Source organism: Lemur catta, chromosome 5, assembly GCF_020740605.2.
Source record: "Lemur catta isolate mLemCat1 chromosome 5, mLemCat1.pri, whole genome shotgun sequence".
Taxonomy (NCBI): domain Eukaryota; kingdom Metazoa; phylum Chordata; class Mammalia; order Primates; family Lemuridae; genus Lemur; species Lemur catta.
In genome coordinates this window covers 113,360,606-113,382,509 of record NC_059132.1, presented here as the reverse complement: position 1 = coordinate 113,382,509, position 21,904 = coordinate 113,360,606, and the positions used below count along the sequence as shown (strand labels likewise).

The following is a 21,904-nucleotide window of genomic DNA, read 5'->3' as shown; positions in this document are numbered from 1 at the left end:
ACAACTTAACCTTATTATCTGTGAAGTAGCTGTAAGAAATGGGGCCTGTAGAGAGACTCACACCCTATTCAGTAGAATTTCATCGAATTCCCTATGTGACTATTTTGAACATGGGAAATCGAAGCAGCTGAAGCTTTCCTTGGATGCACAATCATGCATTTCATGTACGTGCCTCGCGGTCTGACCTTCTGTTCCCTGCAGCAAAGGACGGTGATTACTGGAGACTGCTTGTTCCTGGGAACTACAAGGTCACAGCCTCGGCCCCCGGATACCTGGCAATAACCAAGAAGGTGGCGGTTCCGTACAGCCCTGCCGTGGAGGTGAGTAGTGGTAACAGTCATTAGGCACTTACTATCGCCAGGCATGTTTAAGTGACTTATGTTTCCTCTTCATCACATCCCTGTAAGGTAGGTGCTGCTGCAATCCCATTCAACAGACGAGAAAACTGAGGCCCAACAGGGTTAAGTGACTTGCCCAAAGTCTCACTGGGTGACTTAATACCACTCAGTGTGGAACTGTCCCCATTTCTTAGCTTTTGAAGAGATCCACAAGAAAATAAAAATTTCTTTTCTTTCTTTTTTTTTTTTTTTTACCACAGACCTCAAGTAAATAAAATTTAAAAAAATTGAATTTTTATTTGCTGACCTTGGTACCTCGATTTCAATTCAGCTGGGACTCTGTTCCACGTGTCTTTTCCATTTCCGGCACCCAGCACCATGCCTTGCTCAGTGAGCATTTGAAGTAAATAAGTGATGCATACAAGACAATTTTAGGCAGGAACCAAACATTTATTAAGCACATGTTATAAGTAAATCTCTGCATGTTAAGTGTTCTGGAAAACCATGTCTTATCTATTAGATCACAGTTATTTTGCTGGGAAGGTGATGAGACCAAACCCTCCGTAGAGCAGAATTCACCTCCCGCTTTGTGTTATGTTGCTGGAACCAGGCTGGAGGCCTGTGGGATTTCTAACCAAAAGGCTGACTTGAGAAGAATTCATTGTATTTCGTTCATGCACCAAAGTTTAGAGAATAAATGCTTGGCCTTTGCAAACAAAATACCTTGCGTGTTTGGTGTGCGGTTTGGATGGTGAGCGTGTGCGCAGCGGGCCGTGTGTCCCGGAGTCAGGATGCCCACGTGGGCAGAGGAGACCCAGAACAAGCCCCAGGAGCAGGGTGTAAAGGTTTAATGACTTTGAGGTCTAGCTTTCCAGCACGTGTTAGTCCGAGGACGTGGTGTGTGTAATCGCGTCCCCAGATAACCAGGGGTCCCAACAGCCCAGCCGGGAACCTGGGTCCCGCTGGGCTGAGCCTGGAGGAAGCGGGTGCAGGTCTGAGCAGGCTTTGTGCCGAGTGTGAGGGTCCTTCACAGACCGGCCAGGACGCCGCCCGCAGGACAGGGGCTCGGAGACGCACGTGCTGCCCTCCGTGTCTCCAGCACACGGGGACTCAGAGCAGCAGAGCGTGGTCTGGGGACACAGCACAGCGACCCGAACGCGTCCGCACCTCCAGCCACCAGGACAGAACTCAAGGCTGCCGGAGCTCACTGAGCTGTCACAGGCAGAAAACTGCAAGTGACATCTTTCTAGGAGGGGACAGATCAGGGGAGGGATTTTGTTGAATTGTGTCTTCAAAGCTGTTAACTCAAAGCACATTTTAAACACAATGGCTTTTGATTTTTTTATCCCCCCCTGAAAGTATTTTTTGTTTATCACAAGAGATTTTTTTAGGATCTACCTTAATTCAAGTGGCGGGATTGAGCTTATTCTATAAGCTCTGAAACTGCTTTGTTTTTTTTAATTTCAGTTTTTAAAAATACATATACAGTTGGATAACAATGTGCTCTTGACTTTCTCCTTCAGGTTGATTTTGAACTGGAGTCATTTTCTGAAAGGAAAGAAGAGGAGAAGGAAGAATTGATGGAATGGTGGAAAATGATGTCAGAAACTCTGAACTTCTAAAAAGGCTTCTAATTAGCTGCTTTTAATCTACCTATATAATGTAGTTTGATGTAATGTGGCCATATTATTTTACATTTTGTGCAGTTAATATTTAATGTTGGCTTATTTTTAATCACTTAAATATCAATTGATGTTACTTAAATAGAATGTTAGGTGAAAATATAAGAACTTGATCTATTTCATTCGCTTCTATAGCATTAATTTCCTACATCAGTTACACAGAGGACTGCAGGAAGGTTATTAAGTGATCTTGCCATTTTAGGATTAAATGCAACATTCCAGGTGTTATTTGCAATACCAGAACTTCTTGAGTAATTCTAGCTTTTAAAAATTAGTGAAGTTCTTTTAATGTAATCAGTGACAATGTCACATAGTTAATGCCATTGAAAAGGCTGACATGCGGCGTGGAGCGGTGAGCACGCTGCGGCCAGACGTCAGCAGTTCCCAGTGTGAATTGTCATTTCCCTTGTGCTGAGCAGCTATCTACGCATGATCTCGTGAATGCATTTGTGATGGTGAGAAATGTACGTGTTTGCTGGGAGATTTGTGAACAGAATAAAGACTGACTTGCGTGTCTAACACATGTGGGGTGATGTCGTTTGTCACTTAGTCTGTTCACCCTCCACAGAGGTCCAGGTTCCCTCGGCTGCAGAGCGGCCCGGAATCACGTTCTGAGCGAATAAAGGGTAAAACAGCCCCGGGGGTGTTTCAGTGATTTTGTTCTCTGTGATTTCGGTCCCGAGTCCTGGTCCCGCCATGAGGACAAGTGTCCCGTGACGGCGCCCTCTCATCTGCACCTCCTCCACGCGGCGAAAGGTATTAAGTGACTGCTGTATGCGAGGGCCACGAAGGCTCTGCGTCCCCTGTGTGGACAAAGACTCTGACTCCGTGGATCTTGGGGGTCAGACGTGGACACGGACTTTACATGAATCACACACAAATTACCACGTAATCACGCATCATGCGAGCAAGGTGACAGGGAGGGACAGGGCACGGGGAAGAGAAGGACAGCACGACTGGAATTAGACTGGTGCGGGGTCGGGGCGGCGGCGTGATGCTCACAAGCCTAGACCTGAAACGCGAGCGTGTGAGCGGTGCGGGGACCGTGCGGGTGTGGGTGCGGGTGCGTGTGCGTGTGGCAGCCATGTGAGCGGCGGGGGACCATGAGGGTGCGTGTATATGTGACGGCGGTGTGAGCGATGCGGAGACCGTGCGGGTGCGTGTGCTGTGGCGGCCGTGGGTGGCTGATGGATGCTGCGGGTTCAAGTTGTTGCTAACACGGCGCTGACCGCTGTCAAGACAGACCCCGGACAGACAAGGCCTTGGACTCAGCGCAGGCGCATTTCCGGCTCCGGCGCGGGTGGAAAGAGGCGGCGGCTTCGCCCCACGTCGGGGCCCTTCGGGGAGGCCCGCCGTCTCCCGCGCGTGTCCAGAGCTGCCGTGGTGTCGTCCCCGCCGCGCCAGTGGGGGAGGGGCGCGAGCGGGGGCGGGGGGGGGTCCGTGGCAGCCCTGGGAGGGGTCGACGCTGCGCCTGCTCCCGCCACGTCGCCGGGACCCGCTGTCCCCGCAGCAGTGACGGCACTGGGCGCTGTGGCCCGGCCGCGCGGGGAGGCAGGACGGCGGGTGCGCAGGCCCCGGGCGGGCCCACGGCGGCAGCACGGAAGCAGCGCCGGGAGAGGCGGGAACAAAGCCCAGGAAACGGACAGAGGTAGAATCGTGCTGGACTCACCAGGGTTCGACTTGGATCTTTCTGCTTTACGATGGGTTTATCCGGCCGTGACGCCGCGGTGAGTCGGGGGCTCCTTAGCACCTGCGGGCCCGGTCTCTGCCGGACGCCCCTGCGCTTTTGTGCCATCGTCAGGTCGGGGCCAAGCTGAGCCATCGCGGGTCGGGCTCGGGCTGCTGTGTTGCAGCCGTTAGTGCGTTTTTGGACTTACCGTGTCTCCACTTGCGGTGGCTTTATCGGGATGTGACCCCATCGCACACCGAGGAGCGTGTGTGACTGGCACACAGATAACGTGGCCGAAGAATTTAATCTCCCAAACGGGGGCAGTTTGGAGACTCGAAGGGGCATCCCCGGCTGTGCCAGGGCGGCAGGTGTGACTCAGAGCCGTCTGGGCAAGCCTGGGGGCGGCCGCCGCAGAGGGACGACCCGCAAGGCCGAGGAGGCGTATGAAGTCCCCAGGAGGAGCCCCTGGAGTGAGAGGGACAGTAGGACGGGGCTGGGCTCTGATGGGACAGGCCGGACCGCGCGGCAGGGGGGCCCATCCCGAACCTCAGCGGTTTAACTTAAGGGTGGTTTATTTTCATGAAAAGTCCGCAGGTCCGTGTGACCCTGCAGGAGCTCTGCCCTGCGCGCAGTGCGTCCGCCCGCGGCTCCCACCTCGGCCCGCGGGGTCCCCCTGCTGCGGCCCGGCCACCGGCAGCCGCCGCCTCTCCCGCCCTCGTGCCCGGGAGCGGGTCACGCGCCCGTGTGACCGCGGTGCTCGGCGCGCGGCCCGTCTCCGCCAACACGCTCCGCTCCCCTTTGTCCACGCGAGGGCTCAGTCTACGCGGAGGCAGTCACATCAAAGCTCGACCTTGAGCTTCAGTGTCGGGAGCTCTGACCGATCCCACAGCAGTCTCTGTGCCGGGTCTGCGTTGGGCCAGTCCCGCCCCAGAGACCGGGAACCGAAAGGACAGGCTGCGTGGTCCCCGGCCCCTCCACGCGTGGTGGGGCCGGGGCAGGACGCGCCACCAGACGCTCCCGGGAGGATGACAGGTGCGACCTGAGCTCTCCCCGAGCAGGTGCGTCACAGGCCTGCTACTTGGGGGCTGGAAGTGGCTCCTGATCTCAGAGCCGACTCCACACCGTGGGAAGAGCCCCCTTCCTTGCTGCTGCCGGGACTCCCCCGGCCACTCGGGCCCCAGGTGGGCGGAGGCCCCCCCTGCACGGCCGCTCCGTCTGGAACACGGGACTGACTGGCGCTAAGAGGGGACTTGTCATTGCCTCAGCCTGGAGGGGACACACGTCAGTTCTGCTCACGTGTCATTGTCCAGGGCAGTCACAGGCCTTGCGCGACCGCGGTGCAGGCAGGACCGGGCTGGGGCTGGCGGGCACCCTGCGGCAATTGGCTCTTTGGTCCAGAAATCCACCTTCCCTCTCTGCAGGGAACTAGCTTATCAGCAGTAAAGCTGCAGTTTAACCCCTGTCTGTGGGACCTCCTGTGTGTTATTTTTCAAGTGGTTCTGCATTCAGGAACGGAAGAAATGGGTAATTTATGTTGAATCCCTAAAATCTTCACGAGGCATATTTTAATATTTTGGGTGTGGCCTTTCCTTTTGTAAAAGTGAGGTGGGACCACGTTTTCTCTTCGTCTGCTGTCCTGAGTCTCCCAGTACAGTCCGCGGTCACACGGTTGCCTCGTGTGAGCTCAGATTGAATGAATCTCTGAGCTGAGATTTTTGGTTTGGTTTGGTTTGGAATTTAGGATTAGAGCCGCTAGGCACACGGAGAAGACACGAGCTGAGATTACACAGATCTGAACTGTGAACAAGAGGGTCAAACTGTTTCAGGCAGCAAAACCCAGAAAGGGAGGGGACTGAGTGGTTGATTTTAATGCAATAATGAACACATTTTGAGATCTGCCTTTTTTTCCCCTTTGTTGACAATGAAAATCAGACACATTACTATGGAAGGAATAGCTAATCTTAACTCATATTTTGATTTCCAATTTGCATAAGCAAAGATAAACATTACTTGCAGAAAGGGAACTATGAACTTCGATATTCACATTTTATTTATGCAGACAACCTCTGAAATCTTTCCACGATTTGGCGTTGTGGGAGCCAGAAAACCATCGTTTGTTCCAGCACATTACTCACCCTTTCTTTTCAAAACGCCCATGAGGCTTGTCTTCTGCGGTTAGCGGGGGATGGCAATTGGAGCTTCTGCCTCAAAATGTCAGGAGAGACTCGAACTCGCGTCTCACCTGGGGATGCTGCTCCTGCACGAATGTCACCGTGGGTGCCTGAGACGGCTGATTCTCCCCCTTCCCGTGGGACCCTCGGCCTGTGAACCGCCCCGCGCCTGGGCTTCTGGCCGGAGCATAACTCAGCTCCACGGGACTGAGTTCAGTCGTTGCGAAATTCCCCGGGACGAGAGATTTCAGAAACGCGAAGATTGGGCTCAGCTGGGTTGGAGGTTACAGTGAATGCGGTCCGCAATGATGGCTCGGAAGGAAACATCCCCCAGTGAAGCTCGCTGGGGACTTTCCTGGTGCCAGGGCGCAGGGCTGCAGTGTTTGCCGGGCGCCGTCTAGATTCTTCCAACTCAGGCTCAGGTGGACGCCCTCCCCCCCCCCCACCCCCCGTGCCGGCGCCGCTCAGGTCCGCGTGACCTCGCTTCCCCAGCGTGACCTGGGGAGCTGCGCTCTTCTTGATTAAACGTGGCTTTGCTTTATGACATACTCTTTCGACTGCTTCCCATGTGCTGACTGCTATACTCTGGGTTTGGGGGAGTATTTACTACCCATTCTAAAACAAGGCCCCTTAAAGGTGATTTTAAAACATTTCATTTTTCAAACAAATACAATAGCTGCCGCTTTATAGTTTCTTGCCACAGGAGTCCCTGTGAATTCGGCCAGCTGGACCAAGGTCCCTGTGGACGCGGTGATTTTGGCGCGACGTCCCGGGTGGTCCCGACCTCACTCCGCAGGGGACGCGTTTCCGGGTTTGCGGGCCGGTCTGTGGCTGTCGCAGACCAAGAGGAAGCCCCGGCCTCGCAGCTCCCGTCCTCCCGCCCACGTGGGGGGCCGCGGGGAGCCCACCCGGCGCGGGCTGTGGCCGCGGAGTCCCGGTCGGGCAACCGCAGCAGGCGGGGGCTGGGCGGGTGCAGCATGAGCCATCGGGGGCCCGTAGTCGGGACAAAGTGGCGTAGATGACGCTTGCAGACCGAGACACAGACCCTCAGCTCGCTAGGCGAGGCCTCTGCTCCGGACGTGGCTTCCCCGCCGGTTCGGGCTGGGAAGGCGGGAGGCGCGGAGGCCCCGCGCTCGTGCAATGCGCTAACGTACGTGCACTGCGTTAACGTACGTGCAATGCGCTAACGTGCGTGCAATGCGACAACGTACGTGCAATGCGCTAACGTGCGTGCAATGCGACAACGTACGTGCAATGCGTTAACGTACGTGCAATGCGTTAACGTACGTGCAATGGGCTAACGTGCGTGCAATGCGTTAACGTACGTGCAATGCGCTAACGTGCGTGCAATTCGCTAACGTATGCAAAGCAGGTAGAGAGCCCAGCGGCCTGTGATACGTGCTCTAAAACGCAATTCCTGTTATTACTAATATTATATTATTATCACTCAATGTGTCGTTACTCAAAGAAGTGTTATTTTTATGACTCAAAAATGTGTTTTCATTTTTATTCTTGCTGCCATTATTGAAAAGTGAGCTGTGAGACTTGGTACTTAGAACGGGGACTGGGGAAGAAAACTAGATGAGAGGTGCCCAGGTGAGGCCGGTGCTCAGAGATGAGGGGAGCGCGGGGCTGGTGCTGGGTGCAGACAAGAGTTTTGGAGCTGTTCAAGTCTCTGTGTCAGACCGAGCTGGGTGCAGGGACTTGCCGGTGGCTGCTAGACCTGCTTGGAACGGTCGGCGTTTCTGCAGGGTCACCACCTAAGCGGGCACCTGGGGATGACGGCGGCAGGAGGTCAGGGGACGTTGCCAGGCGTCTGGGTGGCTGGAATGTAGTGGCTGTCCTCAGACGCGGTTGCGGGAACTGGCGTGTCCTGAGGGTGGTGGGGACAACACCTGCACAGAGTCACGCGGGCCTTACCACCGCAGCATTCAGACACATCCAGAAAACTTAGTGGGAAAAACCCACTTACCAATGAAATAGCCATGACCTTGTCCTTTTTGCTTCACAAACATTCAAAATTTACCAGCTGCAGTTGCTATAAGATGGGGAGAAATGTGGTCTTTTTCGCAGATTTCGTTTCTATTTAATTTCTTAGAATGAAATCATTACTGGCTTTGTGTCTTAGAACTGCTCCGGCTGAAATCCTGTTCCCGGACTTTAGAAAACTGACCTAATGACCAGGATATTTCATGAGTTACGAAGACATCACTAGCTGATTACCATAACACAAAGCTTAACACGTGCACAAAACCTGCAAGACGGAGAACGACAGCGCGGCTCTCTCTGCGCAGCCGGGTCAGTGGCCGGGTTTGCCAGCCTCAGGGTCTGAGCATCGGTGTGGCTTCCTGCCGTCCCGATTGGTGACTCACAACTTCCCAGTGGGCCCTCCGGCTGCGACTGCTCTTTCTTCTTACCCACACTCGCCCTCATATTTATTCTAGAAATTCCTAAAGAATCGGCCTGACTCTACCAGGCCCACGTCTGTTCTCTGCCCTTGTTCTAGAACCATCTAAAGCAGCGGGACTGTCACTTGCCCACAGCTCCCTTTGCTCCGGAAACTGCTGCAGCTTTCCTCGTGTTTACTTTAAATTTGAAGGGCGAGGTGACGAGGAAGTAGCCTTGAATCCAACCAGCGCTTCCCAAATTTGTTGCCACGGCTTATCCGGCTACACAAACCACTGCTGAGGGATTTGGGGTCTGGTTAGGGAAGATTAAAGCAGTGGATGGTGCAGCGTTCTTTGCTTAAAAGCTAAAATGTTCTTCCTTGTGTATTAAATACGCAGAGGTATTTCGAAGCCAAGCATGTGTGTCATTAAAGTGACAAATGCCAACTTCCTGGAGCTCCCGCTGCATGTGCTCTGTGTCCCCCACGGGAGGTGCCAGGGGACGTGGGAAGGAGGTGGCACTGGGTTTGGTTGGGCCCCTCGCAGGGAAGGGCCCTGCGGGCTCTGGCCTGTGCGGATGGGGTGTGTTGTCTCCTCCCTTTTATTCACAAACGCAGGAGGGCGGGCGCGGCTGCTGGGGTCACGGCACAGGTTCTAGATCCTGACGTGGCAGCCGTGAGCCACCCGCTCCCTCAGGCCGATGTGGCCTGCTTGGGTGAACAGGCCGCTGGCCCCGAGTCACCTCCCAGAGTCTTCGGGGCTGTCCCTACACAAAGCAGCGGAAGAGCAGAAAGTCATTTTTGTTTTCCATCCGGGAAAACCTTTCGAGCTCAGTGTCGCTGTCCATGAGTTTTGCAACACAAACCACGACGCCCACTTTGCTGGCGTTTCTGCTGTTCTCCTAATCACCGGTCTCTCGGGCTCATTTGCCCCGTCCCGAGCTCCCCACCTTCCCTCTGCCTCCCTTTTCCTCCTCTGTGTCTCGTTCGGGTGACAGTGTCACCTGCTGCAGCATGAAAACAGAGTCCCCAGTGAGCTCCTAGGTCTCAATGGAGAGAACTCCACAAAGAATGTGAAAAGTGCCAGCGTGGTTCTTATTTACCTGTGATACGGTAGGGAAAGAGGGAGATGAACCAAAAACAAACCGTTCACAATCCTAATATTTTCGAATGAGTCTCACAGACCCTCTCTGATAAACAGTAAGACTTTAAGAATCTAATAGCACCGTCTCCAGGCCCAGGACAGAGACCTGCACGTCTCGAAGTCTGTGGGTGTCTCTCTTGCCTAATGGGGGAATCCCAGTGAGATGCTCTCTGTCCCCTGCCCATGCCACACCCGTAATGCTGATCATCCTGCTCACGAAGAACACTCTATTCCCTTGAGTACAGACAGTAAGAGACGTCCTCGCTTCTCAGACGGGAATCACCCGCTGGGCTGCGCCGGCATCTCTGTTCCGTCCTGGGACTCAGCGTCGTTTGGTCTGCGGAGCTCCCCTGGCCAGGTTCAGGCCGAGACCCCCATTTCCCCAGGTCTGTCCTCGGCAGACGGCGGCCAGACAAGGCGACCTCACAAGCACACACCAGGGCTTCCTCGTTTCCACGAAAAGCAAGTGAGCATACCCCAACCTCCGCGTCATGCCGCGTGTTTCTTGCCATGCTGTCCCCGGAAGTGAACGTGGGCATCGCTGAGGACAAGATGAAGCCAACCAGACCAGCCGCCCTTATCGTCCAGAGCTAAGTGTGGGGAGAAAGGAGGGTGCACGAGCTCGCAGTGCGGCTTATTCGGCAGGCACAGAGCAGCTCTCTGCAGATCTCACCGCTGTGCTGGGTGAGCCGCGGCACGTTGTGGGCTTGAAGACGGTGTTTTCCTTACCCACAAAAGCTGGATAAACATCTCTAGGGGTTTAAGAGACAGTTGAGAGCAGTAATGTACATTTGTTAGAAGATACATAATTTTGTATGACTCAGGCATTTTATGATTATAGTCAAGGCCAGAAAATAAGCAGAAACATTTGTGTTCTCGCACATGGAAATGGAGAGAAGTCGGCCGAGATGCCCCCGGCCCCCGTCCTGGGAGGAGGGGAAGCGAAAGTGCAGGACCTGAGACCCCCCCCCCCCCCCGGCCACCAGGCAGTCAGAGGAGGAGGAAGATTAACGGATTTCATTCCCCAAATAGGGCGTTTCCTCCATAAATCCAGTTGCAGTGATTTATTAGCAAGGACTTGGTCATAAAAGTTGCCTATTTGGCAGATAAAAAGTGTAAGAATTCACTTTTTCGTGCTGGGTCGTGTCAGGAGCAGCCTTGGCCCAGCAGAGCCCCGGGTGGCCTGGGCCCCCGAGTCCCAGCGGTGCGGCGGGTCGGGGCTCTGTGGTCGCCAGGGGGCAGTGTGCACCAAGGAAAGGCTCGCACACCCCGTTTCCCCAACTGCAAGCAGTTTAATGTGCTTTCAAAGCAGTTTGACAAGACTCTGGAGAGAGGTGGCTGTGTGCTGGGAGTGAGGAAACGTAAAGCTGTTTTTTGCAAAGAGCTGCAGAACCTGACTGTCCTCGAGAGTGAGAGACGGTCTCAGTTCTGCAGGCTTGAGCCCTCAGACAGTTCGAATCCGTAAGCTGGTTTGGAATAAGCTGCAATAATCTTGTGATGTTCTTTCTTCTTCCCTAAGGAAGGTCTGACGCGTCCCAGATACAAGAAAGTGTGTGGAGACGGAACTGCTTTAGTCACATAAAGAAAAGAGAGAGGGAAACACTGGACCCAAGCAAGTCACCCTCCGCACGCCGCCCAGACCACCCCATTCAGATGTGACCGCCCGTCCTTGCTTTGGGCACCGTGTCACCTGCATGGTCTCACCCTGGTCTTCAGTCTCCTCCTAGTGTGTCCAGAAGTCCCCCCTCGTCTGTCAGAGCGCCCCGTGGAGCAGGGGACCCCGTCGAGCAGGGGACCCGCTCCTGGCGCGTCAGGAACGTGGGGCCGGGCTGGACTCAGCGCTGAGGTCCCGGCCCGCCGTCCCCTGCACAGGCGTCTGTGAGCATCTGCTGAGTAACCGCAGAGCAGGGGTGCAAAACTCAGTCCGCACGTCGCTTATAAGCCGGCAGCAGAGAGAGACATTAAGTAAATAATCTCGTAAGTAACAAAACCAGTCAATGAAAATTATGAGAAAGGCTATGAAAAAGCATAATGTTATGTGATTTTATAATGGGTGGTCCGACTTGATTCATTCCACAAATGCTCACCGACTGCCCACCCCGTGCTGGGCATGAGTTTGTGCAAGGACACGGCTGGCTCTGCCCGAGGAGCACATGAGGGTACGGTAGGTCACTCACGGTGTGTGGGCTGAGTGACGGTGAGACTCCGATACGCAGCAGCTGTTGCCGTGTGTGTGGGTGTGAATCACCCTGGGCTCAGTTCTCGAGAGGCAGGACGTGGACGTCAGACGTATTTCTGGCTGAGAAAAACAGAATAGATTGGACAATAAAGTACCTATTTTGCCATTTATCACGGTTTTACCTGGACTCCCAAACAGGGAGACTGGAAAATAATAACAGATACTTATTTAGATCTTAGCGCAAGTGAGGCACTGTCCACGTATTATAGTGCTCACCACCCTGGAGGGCAAGTCGAATTTCCTGTCTCACAGATCAGGAAACCGAGGCTTGGAGTCTTGACTGAGGGGGCAAAGCCAGTGAGAAGCTGACCCAGGATTTGAAAGAGGTTGTCATCTTTCAAGTTCTCCGACCCAATAACTCATCTTTCTCCTGACACAACCTATTTTAGTGGATCACATCTGAAGTACACTGCTGGCAGCCGAAGCCTTTGACGCAGCTATGCACTTCTGAGGATCGTGAAGACAAAACCACATGAGAACACCAATGTAGACGTATGTACATACACATATAATTTTTTTTGCAGAAACTAGGTAATTGTGTTTTCACACAGGTATTTGCTCCTGTAAAGATTCTGAGACTTGGGCAATTCTCTCATACCCACCTAGACTTCCAAAGGCAGCCAGACCTCTAAGATGCCTGACCTTGGAGACAACGCGCTATGTGGCAGGAGCCGCTGGTTGGCCCGGTGACGGTGGGAGCAGCTGAGCCAGGTTGTCCCTCCTCTGCTCCCTCACTGGGTCAGGCCGGCCGCCCTGCGCCGTGGTGGCCTTACACGGGCTCCCCGCCGACGTGCACAGAAGCCAACACCGTGGCCCGAGGTTTGAGGAGAGAAAAAGTTTATTGTGAGCTGACCAGCAAGGATGTGGGAGGCAGAGCCCAAGTCCGTCTCCCCAGGCTGGGGCTTGGGGTGCGTTAGTGGGTCAGGGAGGACGGGCTGGGATGCGGGAGACTGGCGGGGCCGGCTTTGCTTGGAAGGACTTCAGACGAGACCATTATGGCAAAGACCATTATGGAAAGGGGTCTTGTCTTTGCACATTCCTAGACAAGGGACCCCTCACTTGTGAAAGTATCCCAGCGTTCAGGTTCCAGTCACCCCCCAAACTCTTGGTTTCATTGAGGAGTGGTGAGACTTCAGGTCAGGGTGTTATCTGAGGTCACAGCATCCTTTTCTGCCCATGCCCTGGCTGATGGCTGCGACTCCTCGGCTCTGCACCCGGACAGTAACCTGACGTCCCATTACCAGCAGAGGAGGGCCGGTGACAGAGGGTCTGGCGATGACAGCGGTGCTGTGTCATGGCAGTAGGACCCCTCTGAAGTCCATGTGCTCCACAGAGACTGGCTCAGGATCCAATCTGAGTCGCTCCATCGGACTTTTATATTATTATTTTCTACAAATAACATTAGCTTCCTTCCGAAACCAGCCGAAAACCACATCTTCCAGGCACTGCTGGAAACTGCCCTGAGCTGGGCTGTGCCGATGTCAGCGCCACGTGGGGGTGGGGGTCTATGCCGCGTCGCTGGTTCTGTCTGTTTGAGACGTACGCTCAGTGCTCGCCTGGCGGGGCTGGCAGAGGCACCAGCTTTGGGAAGGAGATCTTGGTATTCCAACGTAAAGGCAAAACACCAAATCGTCTACTGACTGCGCGATTGGAAACTTGGGCTCGATCTTTATCGGTTAACTCTGTGCCTTCCCCGGACAAGTTTCCAAGCAACAGCTCCAGGGCGAAGGGGACCTTGCTCTGTTCTCATTTTTCTCGTAGCATTACATGTGTTTGGTCTGAAAAGGCCGCATTTTGGAGCACATCCAAATCGCTGTGTGCGTGTTCCTTTCTGGACCACAATTTCTCCAACACAAATTAAATTTAGAAGCTTCCTATAGTTCCAGATGGTCAGAATCTGAACATATCTAATTACCATTTCCCGCTGGAATCAATGCCAACTGGGGCTGAGCTTCTGTCCGAGGACGTCGACGTTCTCTGGGTAAGTTCTGTCCCCGCACCTGCCTGTCCCCAGTTAAGGTGAAATTGAAACGTTCACTCGGTTCACGGGATTCCTGCCTTCATCGAGCTTGTACAATTGGAAGAGGGAAGCGGCAAAGCTTCTCTTAAACTGTTCAAAATGGAGGAATTTCTACATAGAACACAGAGCTTCGAAATATCTGTTATTTCTGAATTTACTCCTCTTCTTTTTTCCTTATTCTGAATGAAAGTTGCACAGAGCTTGTTTAGCTAATTACTCCCCCTCCAGGTATTGTGGTTTTTTTTTGAACTCTGTTAGCTATTATGGGAGATACAAAAACGGACAAGATTTAATTCTATACCCTAGAAATTTATAGCTTTGTAGAGAAACAGATCTGTTAAAAACATAATATAATATCATAAAGAATTAATGTCTTTAGGGAAGAGATTAGGGTTAGTGGTGGACCAGAAGTTCTCTGTGTAGCCTGAATGGGCTTTTTCTACTTGGGGAGTTACAAATAATCCAAATAAATTCTAGCCATGTTTTAAATTTCTTCTTTTCCTTTCTTTCACTCTGAGGCTGAGGCGGAAGCATCATAAAAACAGCGCAACACCAAGCCCTGGGCCTCCCCGCGGGGGCTGGCGAGCCTCCTCCCTTCCCTCCGAACGTATCTGGGGATCCTAACGTGCTCCGGCTGGTGCCTTGTTCCACTGAAGATGCGACATGAGCTCGTGACATCTCGAGCTGATGTAACTGCTTTGGTGCATATGACACAGACGATGTTCTTCGATTTTTAAAAATGTTTCCCACCTCTTTTACCTTCAGCAAGTCATCAAGCTGTGAAGTCTAATATTCACACCCCTCAATTAGAGCTGTGGCTAATCAGGTCAACGGCTCCAAGACATTCATGTGGAAGAAAACGGCGCTTTCATCGGCAGCGTGAACTGTTCAGACAGGTTCCTTCCAGTCAGTGTCTCTAAGAGCGCCCAGTAAACAAACGAGCAAATGCCAGTGTGCAAAGAGCCAGCTGCCAGTGGGTTCTGATCCGTGGGTCACTCAGGGCCTGATCTCTTTCCTTTTTAGGAAATACTGTCCATCAAGTTCAAGTGTACAATGGTCAATGTGGATAAAAGACCACCAGGCATTTACATGAAACCCCAAGACATCTTTTCACCTGTCATTTCAACCTGAAGTTTGAATCCAAACTCATCAAAGGCAAAAAAAAAAAAACTATTAAAACATTACACATTCTTTAAAGAAAGATTCAGTATTTTACTTTTCTGACAGTTGAACAAAAGGATTTAAATATATTTCAAATGGAATTTGAGGTATTTCAAATGGGAGAAAAAGGCTTTCATCCCTTTGTGGACTTGGGAGACAGACAGACTGTCCCGGGAAGACGCCACAGACCAAGGGAAACCACGGAACACGTGGCCCGTCCCGTGGGATCAGAGCACAGCGGCCGCTTCTCTGTCATCTTCTCCTCTCTGAGCCGGTCACCGCCCACGAGGGTCCCAGGAGCAGAAAATTCAAAGCCGGCTTCTGGATGTTGCTTCCTCGGGCGCTAATTCACCTGGGGGTGACTCAGAAGGTGCCGAGTGGAGGGAGTGACGTGTCACTTTGATCAAACTGCGAGGCTGAAGCAGAACAACGACCCTCACCCTGGCTAAGCGGGCAGCGCCCACCGGAGACCCACGCGGTGCGGCCTGTGGGTGCCGCGTGCACTTGGGGCTCACCACACTGAGCGAACGTGTGTTTTAATAAATGCCCTCATATGTGCACGTGAGACACAGCGGGCACTCAACCGTTTGTCGATGAGCATAACAATGTGTCACCTATAAAGAGAAACCTGGTCTGATGCCACCAGCAAGCACCCAGGCTGGGTGGTGCTGCGCTCGAGGCCTCCTGAGCCCACAGGCGCCAGTGGCCGGTCCCCCATCGTGACAACCCAGAGTGTCTCCAGATGTCACCGCGTGTCCCGGATAGCACTGAGGGCTCGGCTGTCACCACGTGTCCCGGGCAGCACTGAGTGCTCAAGGACTCCAAGGTCAGCGCAGCTGTTTCCAGAAGCGTCCGGGGCGGCGGGAAGGACGGCCCCTTCCATTCCAACCGTTAGTGAATAAACTCAGTTACCAGCCGCCCGGGGCCACCGCAGCCAGGTACCACCAGTCGAGTGGCTTAGCGAGCAGAAGGTCACCGTCGGCTCTGGAGGAGACAGTGGGAAGGCGGGTGCTGGCGGTATCGCCTGTGCCATGGCTGGGGCAGCCCCAGGCCGGCCTCTCCCAGCTGTGGTGGCGCTGGGGACCCTGCGGCTTGTAGCTGACCCTCCCTGTGTCTCCGCGTCGTCCTCCTCCTGCGTGTGTCTGTCCAAACTTCTCTTCCTGTAAGGACGCCGGTCGTGCTGGGTTGGGGCCCCTCCTTGGTGACCTCAGTCTAAGCTGGCCGCTCTGTGACGACCCAGTTAAGGTCACTAGGGTCCTGGGGGTTCTGCCTCCAGCATGGCCTTTTTGGGAGGGACACAATTCAACCCAGAACAGTGGGATTATTATTTTTTTAGAGATGGGGTCTTGCTGTGTTGCCCAGGCTGGTCACAATCTCCTGGGCTCCGGCAACCTCCGGCCTTGGTGGCACACCTGGCCCCACGACAGCGGGACCGCAGCAGCTGTGCGCTTAGTGCAGGAAGCGAGCCTGGGGCGCTGAGCCCCTGACGGCTTCAGTTTCCAGTCCTCGGTCACATCTCTGCTTCCCAGAGGACACAGCCGCGGGACGGGTCTCACCGGGATCTTCCCGGCACCTGCTGGGGCCTTGGCGGAGGCCAAAGCGGGTGCAGCAGACCCGCTCCTCGCTCGGCCCTCGGAGCAGCTTCCATCCCGACTCTCCGTCCTCCTCTCACGCCAGACCAGCGCTGCCTCCTTCTGATTACGCATCATTTTAAATCCATTTTCATTTTCAATTGGAAAAATTAAATGTACACGTATTTCCTAAATGAATGAGTAGAGCACATTCAAACAGAACGAGTGTGTGCAATGAAGAATAAATCCTCCGGCTTTAATTCTCCGATCTTTGTCTCCAAAGGCCCCAGTTATTGGCAGTTTCTTGTACGTCCTCCCAGAGTGTTCTGCGCATGGAGAAACATGCTCGCATCAGTCTTTCTGTCCTCTGACCCTGGGTGCGGGTCCCCCGCCCCCGAAGACAGACACAGCGTTGGTGACTCGTACGGGTGGGAAACAGAAGACGTAAGTGCAGGATCACCGTAGAACACTCGGGAGCGATCGGAAGTCACCTTTGCGTCTGCTGCCACCAAGGAGCCACAGACGTTCCGGACGCCGGGAGGTGAGCGGGGCGGTCAGGTGGCTACGAGGGTCCTCGGGGGCCCGGGCAGAGCCGACCCCTGCGGGGAGGCTGGGAACAGCCGGGACCGTCCTGCGCAGCCGCCAACCAGGCCCCGGGCCAGGCCCCTCGCAGCATCAGCTCTCAGAAGAAGCACGAGGGGCCGGGCGTGGTGGCTCATGCCTGTAATCCCAGCACTCTGGGAGGCCGAGGCGGGAGGATCGTTTGAGCTCAGGAGTTCAAGACCAGCCTGGGCAAGAATGAGACCCCGTCTCTACTAAAAATAGAAAGAAATTAGCCGGGCATGGTGGCGCACACCGTGCACACCTGCAGTCCCAGCTACTCAGGAGGCTGAGGCAGGAGGATCGCTTGAGCCCAGGAGTTGGAGGTTGCTGTGAGCGAGGCTGATGCCATGGCACTCTAGCCCGGGCAACAGAGCGAGACTCTGTCTCAAAAAGAAAAAAAATAAATAAATAAAAGAAGCACGAAGACTCTGGGCTGGGTGGTTTCTGCCACAGATGAACCTTCTCTTGACCTTCTCTCAGGGAAAGGCCACTTGGAAGACCCTCGGTGCCAGCCCTGCCGGGCAGCTCCCGCGAGCATGTCACATGGCCCCTGGCCTGGCCGCGGCGGCCCGGCTCATGCTGCTCTGGGCCCTGCTCCTCACGGGGAGCCGGGTGAGTCTGAGCCGCTGGCGCCGTCCTTAGGAACGACCTTTGCCTTTTAAGGGTCGGGCCTCGTCTGGACGTGGCCGCTGGGTTCTGTGTCGAGGTGGGGGCAGGAGCCCGGCGGCTGGTCTCACAGCTGGCACCGGGCAGGCTCGGGCAGACGGTGCTCACGGGGCAGGTGTGTCCCTGAGACTCTGGGCGGGGAAGTAGAAGACCTGTGGCCGCTGGCGCCCGGATCCTCCCGTTTACTCACAGTGGCTATGAGTTTTGACAGGTCAAACGTCAACATTCTGGGCTTCAATGTCTGCTCTGGAAACCGAGTGTTTCAGCGGTAGGTTTCTGCTACTGCTTAAGAGCTGGGTCCTGCATTTCTGAGACTCTGCATTTAAATCCTAAAGCCCCTGTGTGGCCCACAGGGGTCCGACTGCCCACCTGGCCAGAAATAGCTGATTGTTTCTCAGTGACAGGCTCGCTCTTGCGTAATGAAAACAGAAACAGGCCTCACTCGACCTGCATCCTCCGGGCAAGAGACTCGCTGTTCTGACCCCGCTGATTGCAGGACCCGGATTCTGTCACCAGGGACGGCTCGCCCTCGTGTGGGACTCGCACCAGCCGCCCCCTGCGCCCACCGGCAGCCTCCGACCCACTCGTCCCCGGAGCCTTGGCCGCGAGTTTCCTTCCAGCCCCTGTCCTCGCCATGGTGACCAGCTCTGGTCAATATTAACTCAACGACCAGAATAATCTCCTTAACAGGGGTATCTTCGCCTATGTGTTCTTTCTTAAATCCAGTCATTAGTGTTATTGAGGGCATATTCTAGGTTTTTGTGTAAAAGTTCCTTGATTAATAAACTTTCCAAGGCTTTGTTAAACCTGAGAATGTCTTTGTGTTGTATGAACAGATGAATGATAAACTCATCTGTGTTCAGTCACTGTGGATAATCCATTATTCCCAAATATTTCTGAATCCGCCTCTCAGTGTTTTCTGATATTATTTCCAAAGATTCTTTGGTCTTTACTGCACAAATATAATTTTGCTGCTTGGAAACATACAATTTTAGTTTTCCTTTAAGTTCTATTTTTGTTGTAACATGCTTGATCTCAGCACTCTTATTACTCAGTGCTACTATTATCTCTTCAAGTGCTGATTTTTACCCCATACGTTTTGGAAATTCCTATGATTAGCAATGCGAAGGTAGTCTTTACCTCACAATACATTATCTTCCGTCAGATTATTTTGGGTATTTATGTATTTGGACATTTTTCTTGAAATTCCCTGTCTTTTGTTTATTCGATTTCTGTACTCTCTTTCATCGTATACTTTATACATCAAGTCTCTTGTCACCTAGAATTTCTTATTGTTTTCACGTTGTTTTTATTGCTAAAAACATTTATAGATCCATGGTTAGTTTTGCTCCATGATAGATAAAACATTAATACATATATTTGAATATAACTTGATCTTTTTGATGGGGAGCAGTATTTTCTCATTTAAATTACATGACATGGATTTAAGGAAGGAGACTGGTCACTGCTGCTCCTACCACCGCTGCTGAAGCTGCAAAATCATGTGTATTAAATATTATTAATTTTTCTCGTTAGCACACAGTTGTGAATGGTACTTGTGATTCTGAGCCGCAGGTGAGCGAAGTTTCCCAGGCTTGTTGAATTGCTGGAGCTTCCTACACAGCCCAGGCTCAAGAGTGTCGAGAGACAGGGCGAGGCTTGTCACGGCTGTCAACGTGCCTGTCACTGGAACCGCCTCTTCCCCTTTGCCCGGCGCACCCCTGTGATACCGCGGGTCTTACCGTCACGAGCTGGGAACAGGGTGGCCAGATTTATTACAATAATGGCTATGTTGGCTCTGAGTAAAAACTCGAAGGGCTGCTTTAAACATGGTCATTGTTAGCAGATAGATATTGCAATACTTAGAGGTTTGGTTCAGGGAAATGTTTGCTTATTTACCTATTCTTTATTCTGTTTAGATCACTGGGATTTCCAGATAAATGTGGTGTTGCTATAGTATTTTTCAAATGTGCGCTCTCTGGCCTGCGAGTGACTACTCTGTGGATTTCACTGCGTAAAAGACAAACCTCCTCTGGCGTAGCAGCTGAGCCTTCCTGCTCCCTCGCTCAAGTTGGAGGGATAATGAATATTGCATTTAATGCTAATTCATCCTGACAGTCTTGGTGAGATCTTGGAGACGAGTGTTTCTCAGGGAGCAGAGTTCTGCGCCCCAGGAAATGTGCTGGGACTTCTAGAAGGTCACATGGTGTCTCGGGTTGGCTCAGCTGAGGCTCTGCAAGGACTCTTGGCTATCTCCCGGGTGAAAATCACAAGGCTCACGTTTAAAGTTAAAGAAACTTTATGTAAGGCCCGAGGGGGAAAAAACTAGCTGGCTTTACATAGGAAAAAAAAAAAATGAAGAAATTCAAGGTCACTCAGAAGAGATTCCAGCGCCAACACAAAGAACGTCGCAGACAGACGGTTTCCCCTGAGGGAGCGTCTTCCTACCGAGGCGTTTTTCCCTGGGCTGTGTTTAGCGCAGGAAGAAAGTTCTAGGTGAACAACAGGCTGCAGCTGTTCCAGTCACTACTAGTTAATGAGATCATTAAGGATCAGTGGTGTAGTTTGTCTAAGACAAAATGGAAAGAAAAATATTAGTAAATATGTCAGTAAAAGAAAAATAGAGAATGGTTGTATATTGTACATCTTGTTGTAACTGATTTTGCCAGTGGCATTAATATAGAATTTGGAAGTGTGAAAGGTAGATAAAGGGGAAAGGGGTGACAAGATCTGAGCCCGGGAAGGAGGTTGAGATGTGGGAGGCATTTCAACTGCGGCACAGCTGAAGCTGGGAGCCTGGACCGACGGGGGTCTGTGTCCGCCATCGGGGGGGACAGGGGCCACGTTCGCCGTGTGCCTTGTGGGGCGAGGCCGGCTCCCCCTCTGACTGGGAAGGTTCACTGAATGGTGAACTTACAGTGAGAGAAGGAGATTTATTCACTGTGCACGAGGGGAGAAGCAGAGTGGTTGCCGATGCCCAGCGGGTCTGGACGTTCACAGAACCTCATTACAGAGGAGGAGACGAGGCGGACAGTGACTGTGGAGTGGCAGCAAGTGGCCACAGGGCGGGGGGACGGGTACTTGGAGAACGAATGGATGGGAACAGACTGACTTATAAATGATGCTCTTTGGAATTAAATTAACCCGAGAGACAGGTGTCATATTTAAGACGATTTGGGCCGGGCCTGGTTGCTTTCTTGATCTTCTTTCCCTGCAACAGATTGAGATAACAGCGAGGGGAAGGGAAGTGAATTGCTCTTTTTCATGGATCTGGTTTTCTATGAAGAAAGAGGGTAAGTCCCTTCCAGACCTGTTGATCTCTAAGGGCCTTTAATTCAAAATACTCTTTATACCAAGGAGTCCTATTTTGGGGTGAAATTTCCTGCTCTCCTTCAGTATCCATGTGTCATTAACAAGTCATGCCGCGTGATATCTAGGAGTATGGGCTTTGGAGTCAGACAAAACTGTATTTGAATCACAGTTTTCTGACTTACAAGTTATGTTAGGGGTGTTGGGAGGATTAAAATGGAATCATTTTTCCGTACCAGTCAGAATTTTTTTTTTTGCCTTTGCATCAGAGAAAATCCAACGGTAAATGCCTGAAACATTAAGGAAAATCTTACATAAAGAGAATATTGGACGTAGGGTCATGTGGGCTGATTAATTCAGGTGCTTAGCAGAGACGCCAGGTTCTCTTTTTCTTTCTGCTGTATCTGGCGATTTAACATATGGTTAATAAACGGCTATTGAGTTTTTCGTTAAAGAATTTTAAGATGAATGTGTCAGTTTAGTAACTAATGGAAATGTACAAATGTAATTCTGCACATCAGTTTTTTGTTTTCTCTCTTTATTTGCAACAGAGTGAACAATGCTGCTATTTCATGTTGTTTAATAGGGCCTACAATGCTACATATGTGAAGTTAGCTACAAATGCACAAAAGTCCCTGATTAGTCCTTTAGTTAGAGCCTGGCAAGGCACACACAGCTGAGCAAACTAGGAAAATGGTGAAAACACCTTCAGTTAAGGGTCTGTCCCATTTACAAATCAGAATTTAGGGGCCTGGGGTAGGATTGACTTTATTATGTTAAAAAATGTACTTAGCACTTTGCTTTTTCCTGTACAGATTTAAACCAAACATAAGTAAGTTTCTTATGGAATTCATGGGGAATGCTTTGAAGATTTTCATTTCTAAGCATAAAACATTATTCAACAAGAATGTGGCTTCAACACTCTCTGAGTAAGTATGGGTTTTT

The 21,904-nt window shown here is 52.3% G+C and overlaps 1 protein-coding gene across 1 annotated transcript in view; it reads left to right on the top strand.

Moving 5' to 3' along the window:
• The window catches only part of CPE (carboxypeptidase E), a 64,960-nt gene extending 62,419 nt beyond the window's left edge, over nt 1-2,541 (top strand). Inside the window, exons 8-9 of the mRNA XM_045552539.1 lie at nt 202-320; nt 1,862-2,541. Coding sequence (XP_045408495.1) covers nt 202-320; nt 1,862-1,960 — 218 coding nt within the window. The 3' untranslated portion in view covers nt 1,961-2,541. The remainder of the gene's footprint in view (nt 1-201; nt 321-1,861) is intronic.
• The last annotated feature ends 19,363 nt before the right edge of the window (nt 2,542-21,904 follow it).